This window comes from Parus major, chromosome Z (genome assembly GCF_001522545.3).
Source record: "Parus major isolate Abel chromosome Z, Parus_major1.1, whole genome shotgun sequence".
In the NCBI taxonomy this organism is placed as follows: domain Eukaryota; kingdom Metazoa; phylum Chordata; class Aves; order Passeriformes; family Paridae; genus Parus; species Parus major.
In genome coordinates, this window is record NC_031799.1 from 40,485,119 (window position 1) to 40,499,691 (window position 14,573).

General features: G+C 40.9%; 1 protein-coding gene across 3 annotated transcripts in view; it reads right to left on the reverse strand.

Moving 5' to 3' along the window:
- Window positions 1-1,694: 1,694 nt before the first annotated feature.
- The window catches only part of SEMA4D (semaphorin 4D), a 97,809-nt gene continuing 84,930 nt past the window's right edge, over window positions 1,695-14,573 (reverse strand). For 2 of the 3 annotated variants that reach the window (XM_015652761.3, XM_015652760.3), the window contains 3 exons: window positions 4,715-4,924; window positions 2,498-2,595; window positions 1,695-1,987 (listed from right to left, as the gene is read on the reverse strand). In XM_015652761.3, the coding sequence (XP_015508247.1) occupies window positions 1,958-1,987; window positions 2,498-2,595; window positions 4,715-4,924 (338 nt within the window). In that variant the 3' untranslated portion in view covers window positions 1,695-1,957. Of the gene's footprint in view, window positions 1,988-2,497; window positions 2,596-4,714; window positions 4,925-7,113; window positions 7,136-14,189; window positions 14,215-14,573 lie in introns of those variants that run through there. The other variant, XM_015652762.2, reaches the window with a different exon arrangement.

The following is a 14,573-nucleotide window of genomic DNA, read 5'->3' on the forward strand; positions in this document are numbered from 1 at the left end:
TACTGTAAGGTGTCCCAGCCATGGTAACTAAGGCTGCTACACACAGATTTTTCTTTTTCTCCTTCTCCCCGCCCCCAGAAAGCTGAACTAAACCAAAAATTTGGCAACTTTTTATTACTCACAGTAATTTCCTGCAGAAACAAAGCAAAACTTAGCTATGCTAACCCTGACCCCTGCCTTTATATTCCCACTCATCTCCACAGAACTAAACCTAAGTGTGCTCCAAATTGGTTAACAAATGGAGGAGAGACAATTCAAGGAAAGTCTATTTACAGTTGTCTTGAGAACAAAAAGATGAGAACAAATGTGAAAAAAATAGCTCTGGTGGTGTCAGAAGTCTGCATCAGCATTAATAAAATGCCTGTATGAAAAGCTGAGAAAATGGTTAAGAAAAGTAGGGAAAAAGTTAATTTTGACACTGCGTGTGTGACAAGGTGGTCTGATACTGACAAAAAAAAGGATCACTCAAGTCTTAGCATGGAGAGACCGCTTTCTTTAATGTGGGAAACACTAATTTACATCTTAGCAGCTGGGAGAGAACTTAGGGATGAGAACGAAGTTTTCTGATACTACTCAAAGAAGATCTCTGCCTGGGCTGATTGATTATTTTAGAGAGCATCTTACTTGCTTCCAGATGGTTGAAATCCATTGAGCAGATAATAGAGAAAATTTAATTTATACCTCAGACTTAGGTTTCTTAGATGCAGAAAGACAAAACTCTGAGCAGTAATGCAGTAGAACACTTCTACTGTGGATATTGTGGGTCCTCACATTTTCAGTCTGCCTTTGATCATCATAAGGAATGGTCTTTGAATTCATTCAGCATAGAATTTTTAAGCTGCATTATCTCAAATATAGAAGAATTTGCAAAAATTAAAGAGTCTTCTTGCATACTTTAAGCATTAGTCAGAACTTCTTTATTTGGTATAGAAACTTTATTACTGACATGGTTTAAGCCCAGCCAGCAACCAAGTGCCACCCATCCTCCCGCTGTGGGAGCAGATTGGTAGGGTAAAAGCCAGAAAACCTGTGGGTTGAGACGACAGTTGAATAGGTAAAGCAAAAGCAATGCACAGAAGCAAAGCAAAACAATTAATTCAGTGCTTCCCATGGGCAGGCAGGTGTTCAGCCATCTCTAGGAGTGCAGGGCCCCATCACAAGCAATGGTTTCTTGGGAAAAAAAATTACATCACTCCATACATATCCCCCTGCCTTTATATCCTGTGCATGATGCCATATGGTCTGGAATATCCCTTGGGTCAGTTGGGGTCACCTGTCCTGGCTGTGTCTCCTCCCAGCCTCCCATGCACCCCCAAATTTCTTGCCATTGTGGCAGTGCAAAAAGCAGAAAAGGCTTTGGCTCTGTGTGAGCCCTGCTCAGCAATAACAGAAACATCTCTCCATTATCAACCCTGTGTTCAGCACAAATTCATACCAGCCACTGTGAAGAAAATTAACTCAAACCCAGCACAATTACCAAAGGAAATACGTTTCAACAAATGAGCTTGCTGACACTAGAAAGGAATGCTCTTCAAAACACTGGCAACATAAGGGTAAACATAGTAAAAGAAAGTGTACAAGTTGAAATGCCTTTAAATAAATGTGATGCCAAGATCCTCAAGTCCAAAATTATCTGGTTGGCTTAATAAACTCAAAACAGAAAACATCATGTTCTTTGAACAGCACAAGTCTTGCTGAGACTACTTTTTTCCTTTATTAAGCTGAAATAGCTGACATCAGAAAACCAGAGATAGTTGCAGCATGGGATGGATGGCCTCTCTTGTACCATGTAACTCAGCTTAGTTATTCTTTGGTGCAGTAAGAATATCCCCTTCTACTTCATGCTTGAGGTGATTCTCCTGAATATCAGTTTTAATGTCAGCGCTAATGCTTGCAAAGACATCTCCAAATGCTGTAATATTAACAGTTACTCCTAACTTGCAAACATATCTCCTTCTTAGAGGCCATTTCTCTTGTTGCAGGTCTCCTGAAGAAAAATTTCAGAATGATGTGTTAATACCACCCTGAAAATGAAAATGGGGCTTAAGGTTGCCTACACTAACTGTTCCACAGGCAACAAGTGCATAGTATCTGAGGTTTTCAAAAGTGATCTCTGTTGGAGAAAAGTATTAATACATGGGTATGGACTTCTTTTTTTCTTTTTTGTTTAAAAAAAAGTCAGTTTTTATGAACAGTACCATTTATGAAGACCAGTAGTCTCTGCAGTCCAGCTAGTCTACAGGTGTGATGATCCTGATCTACTCTATTCACTATACACAGACTTACTGTTTTGGGCAGGAAGAGAACTACTGACTGCTGAGCACTTGGTTGGTAGACTGAAGGAACAAGCTGACATAACTGAAATGAATGTCATACATAGAACAGACTTTACTGCTGAGGGGGTCAAGAATGATGACACCGTCAGGAACACCAATCATTTTGTTATATAAATACATGCAGTTGCAGAAGTGCAAGAGGCAGTTTATAAAAGTCTTACCCATGTTTTCCTCCAGTTTTGCATCATTTTGTCATGTTCACTGATGGCACTTCTCCAGCTATCAAATTCTTTGGTCCATGCATCCTGACCAGCATTATCTGAGAATGGAATGGGATGATTACATAAGCATGTAATGGCAGAAGTCAGTACATGTTCAGATTCAGGACTGCCTGTCCTGCAGGAAGGGGATTAGAAAGAACCCATGTCTTGGCCTTCATTTTGCTGTACATCCTTTCATGTTATTTGTCAGTAAGTTCTGGTGAAATGGTTACAACTCTTACACTGTGCAGCAAACTTGATAGCCTCCAGAGGAAACAGGTTTAGTACCATTATCTGTGATTTGAGATCTAGAAGGCAGGACCTACAAATTTATAATTCAAATTCATCTAACAAGCACAGGAATGCTCCAGGTAAATAACAAGCCTGGGGAGAAGGATTTGACATGTTAGAGAGGACCAGTTAACATGATGTACCAGTGACACGATGGACATGTCCAGCTGGTATTCCTTGTTTTTCAATAATCATAGGATCACAGAATCAGTCAGGAAAGGACCTCTGAGATCATTAAATCTAACCTATGATAAACCTACCTTGTCAACTGGAGCACCCAGCTCCACAACCAGTCAGTCTTTAAACACCTTCAGGGAAAGTTACTCCACCACTTCCCTGGGCAGCCCATTCTAATGCTTAATTATCCTTTCCATGAAGAAATTCCACCTAATTAGTCCAGCCTAAACCTCACAGCTTAAGCCTGTGTCCTCTTGTCCTGGGAAAGAGGCTGACCCCCACCTGGCTACACCCTCCTGTCAAGTGGTTGCAGAGTGTGATAAGGTCTCCCCTCATCCTCCTTTTCTCCAGGCTAACACCACCTGCTCAATCAGCCTCTCCTCACAGGACTTGTGCTCCAGACCCTTCATCAGCTTTGTTGCCCTTCTCTGGACATGCTCCAGCGTCTCAACCTCACACACCATCAATTTCCTAAAGTGAGGGGCCCAGAATTGGACACAAAACTCAAGCCTCACCAGTGCTGAATTCCAGGTACAATCACTGCCCTGCTCCTGCTGGCCACACTGTTGCTGATACAGGCCAGGATGCCATTGGCCTTCTTGGCCACCTGGGCAGAGCTGGCTCATGTTCACCCACTGTCACCAGTACCCCACATCCCTTTCTTCCTGTCCACTGTCCAGCCACTCTTACCCCAGCCTGTAGCGTGGTAAGGGGTTGTTGTGGGCAAAGTGTGGCCACAACACTTGGTCTTGGTCCAAGACCCAGCACTTGGTCTTGTTGAACCTCATACTGCTGGATATGGTCCATCAATCCAGCCTGTCCATGGCCTTTGCAGAGCCCTCCTACCCTCCAGCAGATTAACACTCCCTCACAACTTGGTATCACCTGCAAATTTGCCGATGGTGGACTCAATCCTCTTGTTCAGATCATCAATGAAGATATTAATTAAAGAGCACAGGCCCCAGCACAGACCCCTGAGGGACACCACTGGTGCCCAGCCCCCAGTTGGATGCAGCACCGTTCACCACCACTCTCTGGGCCCGGCCATCCAGCCAGTTCCTAACCCAGCACAGAGTGCTCCTGCCCAAGCTGAGGGCTGCCAGCTGTTCCAGGAGTGTGCTGTGGGAGACAGTGTCAAAGCCTTGCTGAAATCCAAACAGACAACATCCACAGCCCTTCCTGCATCCAGCAGGTGGATCACCTGGTCATAAAAGGAGATCAGGTTGGTCAAACATGACCTACCCTTCCTAAACCCACACTGGCTGGGTCTGATCCTTCAGCAATCTGTAGATGGCACATAATTTAATTCAAGAGTTCCTTGTACTTCCTTACATTGATAATTTAAGAAGGGCTATGTTACTGCAGCTTGGTGTATTTGTCAGCTTATTTTGCAGAATCTAAGACTGATGGTGACATACTTTCCATTTATCTTTTGCTAGCAACAGTCATATTTTTAGAGCACAGTGGGAGCCCCTCTGTCTGTTTTACATTTACATTGGTTTGGTTGAGATGCTCTTAATTCTGCTTCTGAGATGGACTTCAAAGTAACTGGAGTGATGGCATAACTCCTGTGGCTTTTCTCTGTCATTGAAAAAAGCGGCATTGAGCATTCCCTGACAGACTCAGGTTACCATCTTTAGATATGCACATTGGATAGTGTAGAGCTTTACTCACATCAGGGTCAGCAGCATTCACTTGAAATAAGCCTACCTTTATCTTCCACCGTGATCAGCACTTCAGACGTTGTGTTCCCAACTTCTGAGATGAATGAACATCTGTATTCTGTGTTTTCTGACAGTGAATCTTTCACCCAGCTGAGAACATGCACTCTGCCATCAAGCAGTGTGTGAGATTGCTCTGTGATGCATGCCTTCATCTTTTGTCCATTCTTCCTCCAGACAAAGTAGGAGTTATCTGGACCTGTAAAAATGTCAGGTTATTCTGTAAGAAAACAGAAAATGAGTCTGGAAAGAAAAGAAACCCCATCACATCAAGATAAGACTTAAAAAACATAAATGGTTGATTGAAATGTTTCTTAGGTTTCTTCAGCTGAAATTCTGGGTACAAAAAGCCTGGGATAAAGAGGAGCTAGCACTGGAAGTTTGGGTTTAAGCCAAAGTTGTGGTTTTGTATTGAGGAATTCTGTGTTGAGGATTCTTACAACAGGGGGCTTGGCAGACGCAGTAAGAGCCAGTGATGAACACCAGCACCATCTGCCTGTGTGAATTCCTGTAGCCCTAGGACACAGTGCCTACTGCTGCCCAACAGAGGTCCTGGTACAAAGCTGAAACCACCTCAGATGTGCCTTGCAGAAGCTGAAAAAAAGGCCAGGAGGGGAAAAGGTCAAGAACTCAGTGCACCGAAGATGCTGGAACTAGTAATGAAAGAGGTAGAACTGGAAAAAGCACAGAACCAGTAGTCACAGCAGGCACTTAAGCAAGACAGAACTTGAAGGAAGCTTGGATCAACAACAAAGAGCAACCTAATCTTTTTAGCCTTGTTACTATTATTTGTCTTAACCTGCAAGGGCAACATTTGAATAAATCAGAGATTGACAGTAGCCTGGAGGACAGAACAGCTGTTCCCAGAAAACTAGCTAGCAAGGTTGGCTGAAGTGCACTTGGCAGCATCAGAGCCTTTCCATTTAAAATACAAACATCTGGGCCAAGCTAAGAACTTTGTAATTCTGATGTTTAAAACATGACTATTTCTCCCTCTGGGCCTAGGATCCAGACTCGCCTTAGCAAGAGAAGATGTGAAGAGAAATTGGAGGTAAAAAGAAAATGAACTGTTGTTGCAAATATGTCTTGACAAAACCTGCTACAGCTTTTACTGTGAGCACTTCATATTGCAAGTTGATGTGGCATTTTTTCCCCAGAAAAATACAATTCTATCATTAAGTTTTAGATAGTCATGTAGAAAAACAACTAGTTTTTACAGTTGTGTACATACTACAAATTTGTACATTGGCATTTTTACATTGTGTATCATATTAAATTCTTAACTCCTAAGTTTTATTTCCAAATGTCCCACAAATATGGGCACATAAATTAGCAGTAAGGGTAAGGGTGAATGACAGAGGACAGAGATCTAGTTAAAGCATTGTAAAATTTCTCTGAGGGAAGTGGCACAGTCTGAAGGGCTGACAGCAGCTCTAACAAAGTAGAAAGAGCAAGCATACACTGGATTGAAAACAGCTGGTCTAGCACTTTTTTATTTTTTTTTTTTAAAGGTGTTTTATGGATGATTGTAATCATTCGAGTTAACAGCAGATAGGTTACATGTCACTAAGGTCATGGGAAATCTGGAACCAGGGGCAAATTACTTCAGTAACATAAAACTGAAGTTGGAATTTGGACAAATGGGAGGAATAGTAAGTGCAAGTACAGCAAAAAAATCAAAATCCCTAAGTGCCATTTTAGAGCCATGCAAAGGAAGTGGCATGTTTAGTGCATGACACTGCCCTAAACTTCAGGTGTACTCAGAGAACCTGCTCTGTCTTTCAGTGTTGAAGATCCCAATTGTGCTGGAAATCTGCCAAAATTTCAGCTTGCATCCACATTTCACCAAGACATTAAAATGCAGCAATTTCCTTATATATGAAATTTTGAAAGCTGTGTTGGTTCAGATTGGTCCCTTACAAAGTGCAACTAGGCAATTTTACCCTTCCATTGTTTTTGTGCAGTCAGAAGCACTGGAAATCCCCAGAGATACACACTCATCCCCACTTACACTGTTTGACAGCAAAATCTAGGTGCAATCAGTACTCAGGGTTTTCCTGATCCTGTTGCAGTGCAGCTTGTTTCCAGTTTTCAGGTAATTACCTTCTCTGATTTGATTTGATTTTCAGGATGGATCAATAGAAAAAAAGTACACTGTGAAACAGTTTTATCTGCAAAAATTTTGAATCACATTTGTTAAATGCAATTTTTTTTCAACTCTACGGTGAGAAATTCAGATTCAGATGTAATGGTTAGAGAAAGAGTTTTTGAAGATAAAAATAATAGAAACATACTCTGCCTTTTTTTTTTTTACTGCCACAATAATATAGATTAATTCCACATCTAGTGAAATCTTTTAAATAAAAGTTTCTGACCTGATCTACTTACTTTGCCATCCATGTTAGGAATGCTGGAAAGATTTTAAAGAAATAATTTTATTAATACATAATAATCAAGCAGAGAATTAAATAGCACACCAGGCTAGGTACTTAAGAAACTATGTCTAAGCAGCCATGAAATGCATTTCAAATAGTTAACTTCAAAAACATTGCTTCAATAAACAACATTAGTTACATGACTAAATAAAATCAACTTCACCACCTTGATGATTTTAGAAGGGGAATTAACAGTTATCTAACAAAACTACAAGCAACTTTGTGGCATTATCTGAACTACCCTTTTCTCTGTGTAAGCCCTTCAAAATTCCCAGTGTCTGTGGAAGTGTTTGCTTCTTTCCCACACAGATTTCATTTTCTCTGATTTCAGTAATTTGGATGAAATTATAATGACCAGAGTAGTAATGGCCCAGGTAGCTTCTGCCAGCAGAATGGCTTCTCTAACCTATGTCAAATCAGGCTGGGTTACAGAACCCACATATTTTATACCCAAGTGACTTTTTCTCAGTATTTTCCATGAGACAAAAAACCCCCTAAACTACCATTGTGAGCACAGAAACTCAAACCACTGCAATTTTTGTAATTTTCTACGCACAGTCTGACTGCATGCACTGGGTTATTGGTGTAAATTTGACCTTGACAGAAGTAAATAAAACCATATAGATAAATATTTAAAATAAATAAAGAACTGAAGTATACGCCTACAGATTTAGAGTAGCATGGGGATGCACCCTGCTAAGCTGGACCAAATTAAGCATTTGCCATATACACATCACAGCCTAATAGACAAATGGTTTTCAAGAGGGCGTGGAAACACTAATTTAAAAGGAGTAGATTATGGATTATAAGCAGAGCTCAGTGACATAAGGCAGGGGGAGCAAAAGGGAACACTGGCCAAGCTGGCTCCTTGTGCCAAACGCTGCCATGTGCAGAGAGCTGTGGGGACACTTCAAAAGCAGCCCAACAAAGCCGCACTGTAAAAGCCGAGCAGTGCTGACACTGGTGGTGGTCCAGCACAGGGTCTCCCTCATTTCTAACCCAGTTCTTGAAGGGGAGCATTTGACTAAGGCTTCCTTATATTCACAGAAACACTTCCAAGACAGGGGAGTTGGTACAAAAGCAGGAGCCATCAGAAAACCTACACCCCAGCTAATAATTTCTGCAAATTGATAGCAAATTGAAATCCAGTGAAGATACCAACAGGTGTACCCAGAGAGAAATTCTGCCAGGGTAACAAAGTGTCTTTTACAGATATTCCTATAATCTAGACAAGGAACTGCTACCGGAGGCTATCCACAGGGATGGGAAGTTCAAGTTCATGAAAAAAAAACTCCCTTGTAAACCCAATACACACCAAAACCTCTTTCAAAGCTCACCACGTGCATCAGATTAAGGACAACATCTGGATTTAGTGCTTGTTATCAAGCTTGTGGCTTTGCTGAATGCTACTGAAGCAAACATCCCAGATTTCTGAAAACCAAGATCATACAGGAAGCTCATCTGGAGCAGGGATTAAGTTTTAAGAAGGTACTATAAACTGGATACAGGAAGGTTTTTTTAAAAATCAGACATCAAAGTTAGCCCAGGAAGAGGTTAGTCAATCATTAATACGAAACATTACCACCAGCACTACTCAGGATGGGAATGAAAGGTTTAGGGCTGGTCACAGTTTCTTGAGTTATAGCAGTCTGAGTCATTGCTGCTGATAAGATACCACAACAATTAACCTGTATGAAATGAAGCCATCAGAGGGTAGTTGTTTTTTTTTTTTGTAATTTTCTGAACAATGTGCAAATTACATAGCCTGTACCCCCTACAACTGGGGTGCATTTTTTTGTAGTTTTGTTGGGTGGTGTTTGATTGTTGAACTAGGCCAATTCATTCCAGAAGACAAGCTTGACAGCAGTGGAAAAAAGTCCACTAAAAAAGCCAAGAAAACAGACCTCTCTGAAATGACAAATATTACTTCCAATAACAAGTATTTCATACTGAAGAAATCATGTCCTTCAGACACCTGGTGCTTCATTAAATTGCCCATTCCCTTTGTGTATCATCAACACCAGAACCTGCTGCAGCCTTATCATGGCAGATGAAAAGCAGGATGTGCTTCCTGCGAAATGTGAACCACGTTAAGAGGTGGAAACAGCAACCAGTCACTAGAGGTGATGCATAGCACATGTAGGTGCAAGCAGGACATGGCATCTGTCTTCAAGTGGAATTTAAAAGCAGGCTGGGAAAATGGCTGACTGGCCCATTAGATAAAAATGCAATTGGTAACTCTTCATGCATTTATTCAGATGCTCTCTGAGGGTGTCCAGAAAAAGGTTTTGCAATTAGAACCTAAATAATTGTCTGGGAGCATGTAAAAAAAAAACCACCAAAACTATGAAGCACTAGTAAGACAGAACCTGGGACTGTCACAAAAAAAAAAAAAAAAATTTAAAAATTAGGTTTCACTTTCACAGTATCACAGAATTAACTAGGCTGGGAAAGACCTTTGAGATCCTCAAGTCCTACAACTTAACTCCACCTTATGAATTAGAGCATAGCACTAAGTACCATGTCCAGTTTTTCCTTAAACACTTCTAAGGGATGGTGACTCCACCACCTCCCTGGGCAGCCCATTCCAATGCCCACTCACTCCTTCTGTGAAGAACTTTTTCCTGATATCCAGCCTAAATTTCCCCTAGCACTTTGTGTTTGCCCAATTACTTTTGGCCATTCTATCAGCTAAAAAGTCTACTACGTGTAAGTTTTAAAATAAAGTGAAGAGAACTGGAGAACATACTTTAAGGAATAACATGCTCTCCACAAATCACTTCTGTTCTCCAGAGAAATACACTACTGCATTTGCTTTGTTTGTCACCTAGAAGAGATGGAAATGAGATTTGCATCTCCACTCTGGGGACAGTGCACGCAACATGCTGAGATAGTTCTGGTAGCAGTTTCTGCTGAAATAGTTTAAAAAGGATGCTTTGGTCTAAATTAGTACTCAGTTCATCAGCCACCACACCAATAGATATTAATTACAAGTCTACAGGCTGCAGCTCTCATGGGGCAGAAACACAAGTGTACAGTAGTCAGGTTGCAATCCTGGCTGCCAGGGGATAACAAGATGTTCTGAGAAGGGTGTAAAATTGTGGCTATGGTCCAAATTCCAATACCAGTCCAAACCCATCACACTTCACTAGGCAGGGCTGGGAAATACAGCTGCTCAGCCGTGGCTGGGATGTAGCAGTTATTACCAGTGTAGTGCTTCAAGCTGAGGCATTACTGGATCAAGAGGTCCACATTAGCAAGGAGAAAGAGTTGAAGTATTTATTCTGAATTGCAAAAAAGGAAAGACTAAACTGGGAGCAAGTAAAGTCTTGTGAGCAAACAGTATGGAGAAGAAAATAGATGCATAAGTGAATCCCTCTCCCTCCAAAGAGAAGAAATCCCAAAAGGCATTCAGGTCTCAAAGACCCCAATGTGAAGCAAACATCTCCTTTTAAAGCTACCTAGTCACACTACAAAAGCTGATGCAGATTCTGTTCCCTGGTAGTCTCCCAAAACTGCGTACATTGAATTCAAATGGAGAATACTGCCGGCTCTGTGATGCAGTTAGTCTCTGCTGACAGCCCATGCAGCACCCAGTCCCCAAGCACGCTGAAAAGCTGAACCAGACAACTAAACAGCAAAGCTGCCCCTGCACAGAGGTGCCAGCTCTTGTCCTTGGCCTCAGCAGAATTTGTTACCTTCACACCCTTTTGAGGGTGTGGGAAGCTCTGAAAACCATACAATGTCTTCATTTCCCCAGTCCCTCTGCTGACACGAGCTGCAGCCTGTACGACTTCGTGGTGAGCGTACCAAACACCAACTGATGTCCATGGGGCACGCTGCAGCACACCTGCAGCCTCCACCTACACACATTACAACAGCACTAACTACTGCAGGCTACCGCCGCTAATCCCAAGTGGTATTCTAGGGTGCTTCTTTATGTTTTTATCATTTATAAACTACCAAAAGCCACACGTTTCCCAATGGCACCTCATTATTCATTCCACAGGAAAACCTGTACGAGTGCAGTCAGCTGCACACTGTGAAATGTAGGGAAACGATAAATTAACAAAATCTTCTGAGGAAAAAAATAACAAGACACTTTTGGTTCTACTTATTTTCCTTGCTCTTACCCCTTTTTTAACTGATGCTTTTTTATTTGCCTTATGCTTAAATTATTTTTACACTGAACTTATTCTAGTCTTTACTGGAAAATTAATGTACAGTTAAAACAAAAAAAAACACCAAAATCCCAAACCAACCAACCAAATAAAACAAAAACCACAACAATAACAACAACACCCTGCAAAGGCATTCTTGTTGCACATCTTTCCACATGTAGCTTGACCACAGCCCTTGCACATAAAACTGCACAGCAAAGGTAATTTCTACAGAAATCTTTCAAAATCTGCTGATGATGCTGGAATTTAAGAATGCATCATCCACATCACAGTCCTAATAAAAATTAATTTTCAGTTTTACTACAGAAGTCACTATGAAGGAAGCCACCACAGCTCAGGTAACTGCAGCACTTAAAAGTGTTAAATGCTGTTATTTTTGCATAAAGGCTAAGCTATGAGGGTCTCAGCAGGCCCCATGTCTGAGAAAAGAAATGCCAGCATTATAGTAAGAAAATTACACTCCTAAGATATAACACTCTAAAGTAACAAGGGTATCTTTAATGTCTGTGAGTTTTATGTAAAGTAGATCTGTGATATTTACTCAATTTTATAAAATTCCAAGTCCTTTTCTGTTATATATTGAAGGAACAATCTTAATTTTACAACTTGTCTTCTAGATGCATCCCAAATAATAATAAACAGGAGGCATGTCAGAGATCTGCACACAGGAAAGATGTTACAGTGCCATGGTGCTGTTAAGCAGTGTTTAGTCAGTGCAGAAGTAATTGAAAAAAATGGTACAAAACCACAAAATGACAAATTAACAGCTACGAGATAACTGTATCACTAATAAAGTGAAATTAAGTCCAAGAGCATGTGATAAAAACACCACAGGTCTATTGAGAAGGCAATTCATAAAGTGGGATATGAAATTGTTTAACAAGTTGCAAACTTACCATTCCCACAGGAAGGTAAATCGACCATTTATTAAGCATACAAATTACAACCATGTGTATTGCTTCAGGAAAGCATCACTGTGTAAATATCAAAATATACTGCATAAAAATCTTATAAAGTTTTGAAATATTTGTGCAGTGGATTCATTTGTCCTGGAAGATGCAGAGCTTTTCCTTTCAAGGCTTCCAATTAAACCATTACCACATTTCAAAGACCAACGTTGCATCTGTCCATTGCCATAATTAAGAGCCACTTACCAACTTCAACTGGTTACAAAACACAAGTGTATGAAAATTTGCTATTTGGTATTTGTGTTCTTCTAAGAAAATAAAATAACAACCCAAGTAAAATCCACTATAAGATACTGACAATGCTGCAATTTAAATAAATGCTGTCATTTTGTCCAGCACAAAGAACATTCCCAGGCGGTCTCATTTTGCTCTGGATGCTGCACACCTCCATGCCTCTCCTGGCTGAGCTCTGCACCAGACCAGACCACCCCAGGGCACCATGGCTGATGCAATCATGCAAATGATGCAAAAGAACCCTCACCCAAGAATGAACTACTCATCTCCATCGGTAAGTCAGTCTCTGACAGGCGACTTCCTCCTCCTGGGGGAAAAAAAATCAGGCACAGCAAGGTATGTGGGCTTTTGAGCCCTGTCTGCAGAGAGAGACCTGCCATGCACCAGCACGTGCTGACACCCTCACAGGCAGCCCTCTGGCACCTGGACAAGCCTGGGGCTGGTCTCTCTCACACTTGCTCTGCAGGTGCCTTGTCAAGAGTTTTGGTCTGCAGCAGTCCTCCTGAAGTGCAGTGCACTGCATCTTCTACTTCCACTGCACTCTATTTTGTATTTTCCTACCCTTCTGCACGTCCTTCAGTGCAACTTCAGGCTTCACCAAAGAGGAATCTCTAGTGAACCACTTGCAATTCTGATTCTTGCAATTTATGGATCTTTTCTTCCACAAATATGGGAAACTTTCTTGTACGCCTTCTAAAATAGCTTAACCACAGGGAACAGGCATTGTATGTGGGTGTTACCAGATCCCCTTATCAGTATCTCCACAAAATAGTAACTCCTTGAAAGTGTATTCCCAAGTCCACAGAACTTTCATGCTCACGCTGCTGGAGTTTTTTACCAAGACTGAAAACAACCCAATATGTAAAATCTCCAGCGGCACATGAACTAAGGGAGGGAGTCATCTTGACACCATGGACACAGAGAGGCTTGGTCTGCAGGTGAAGCACAGCGTTCTGCAGCACTTCTGATTATAAAAACATTTAAACTGCTGCAAAGCACACTCAACGTATTTTAAGTTTTGCCCTAAACTTAAAATACGTCGAGTATGGACGTAAAAAGCTGGGGGAGGAGGTGCCAGTAAAACATCTTCAAGCACAACCAAAACTCTAGAAAAAAAACCTGTTCCTACTATACTTAATTTCAACAGAGCACACCAGAGAAATTAGCAGGTGTGTTATGTTACCAACTCACTGTCTATCTCCTGAACCAGACCGTGTGGTATTTTGTTCAATTTATTTGAAGCTTGCCTGAACTGCCTCTAAAAGTTTTAAAAATTCTGTAATGGGAAAGCAAATTTCTATTAGAGAAAGTGCACAGGAAACCTAATGTTTGCTCATACACATAAAGCAGACAGGTCTCTGGAGAAATGGGAAACTCTGGAGGAGATGAGAGAGACAAGCTGGGAGAAAATTTGTGAAGGGAGATTTATTCCTCCCTTTTCCAAAAGGGCAGGGGTATTCTATGCTTGAAAAAATTATTTTTTCAGAAAAAAAATGTAGCAGTTTGCCACAAGTGCTGTTTGTGCTGTATCCACTTAATTTTACCTAATGGAAATGAGCCAGTTATAAGGTTGTAAAGTCTTATCCTTAGGCGAGGTTTCAAGTTAAAACATGTAGGATGAGTAAGCGATGAGCAAAAGAACTCACCAACTCCTGCTGAGTTTCCAGACAGCTTGAAACAGATACTTACAATTAAAAAAAGGAAGAGATTCAGCAATTCTGATAAAATAACAATTATGCTAGAAACTTAATTAAAAATAAGCTTTGAGGTTTTTACTGCATGATGTAGCAATCCATGTCTTTGCATGATACATTTACTGATGCCATATCCTTTTTTGCAGACAACCAGGCACAACATTTAACCCTTTTGCTCCTTGGAAACCTTATATTTTACCTTATATTCATAGGTGAGAGAAATCAAGCTCCACTAAAGCTATGTTAATAAAAAAAAAAAAAATAGCAACAGATACTGAACAAATTTGAACAAATCCAAACAGCAACCTTCATTGCAAAAGCAATTTTTTAGCCACC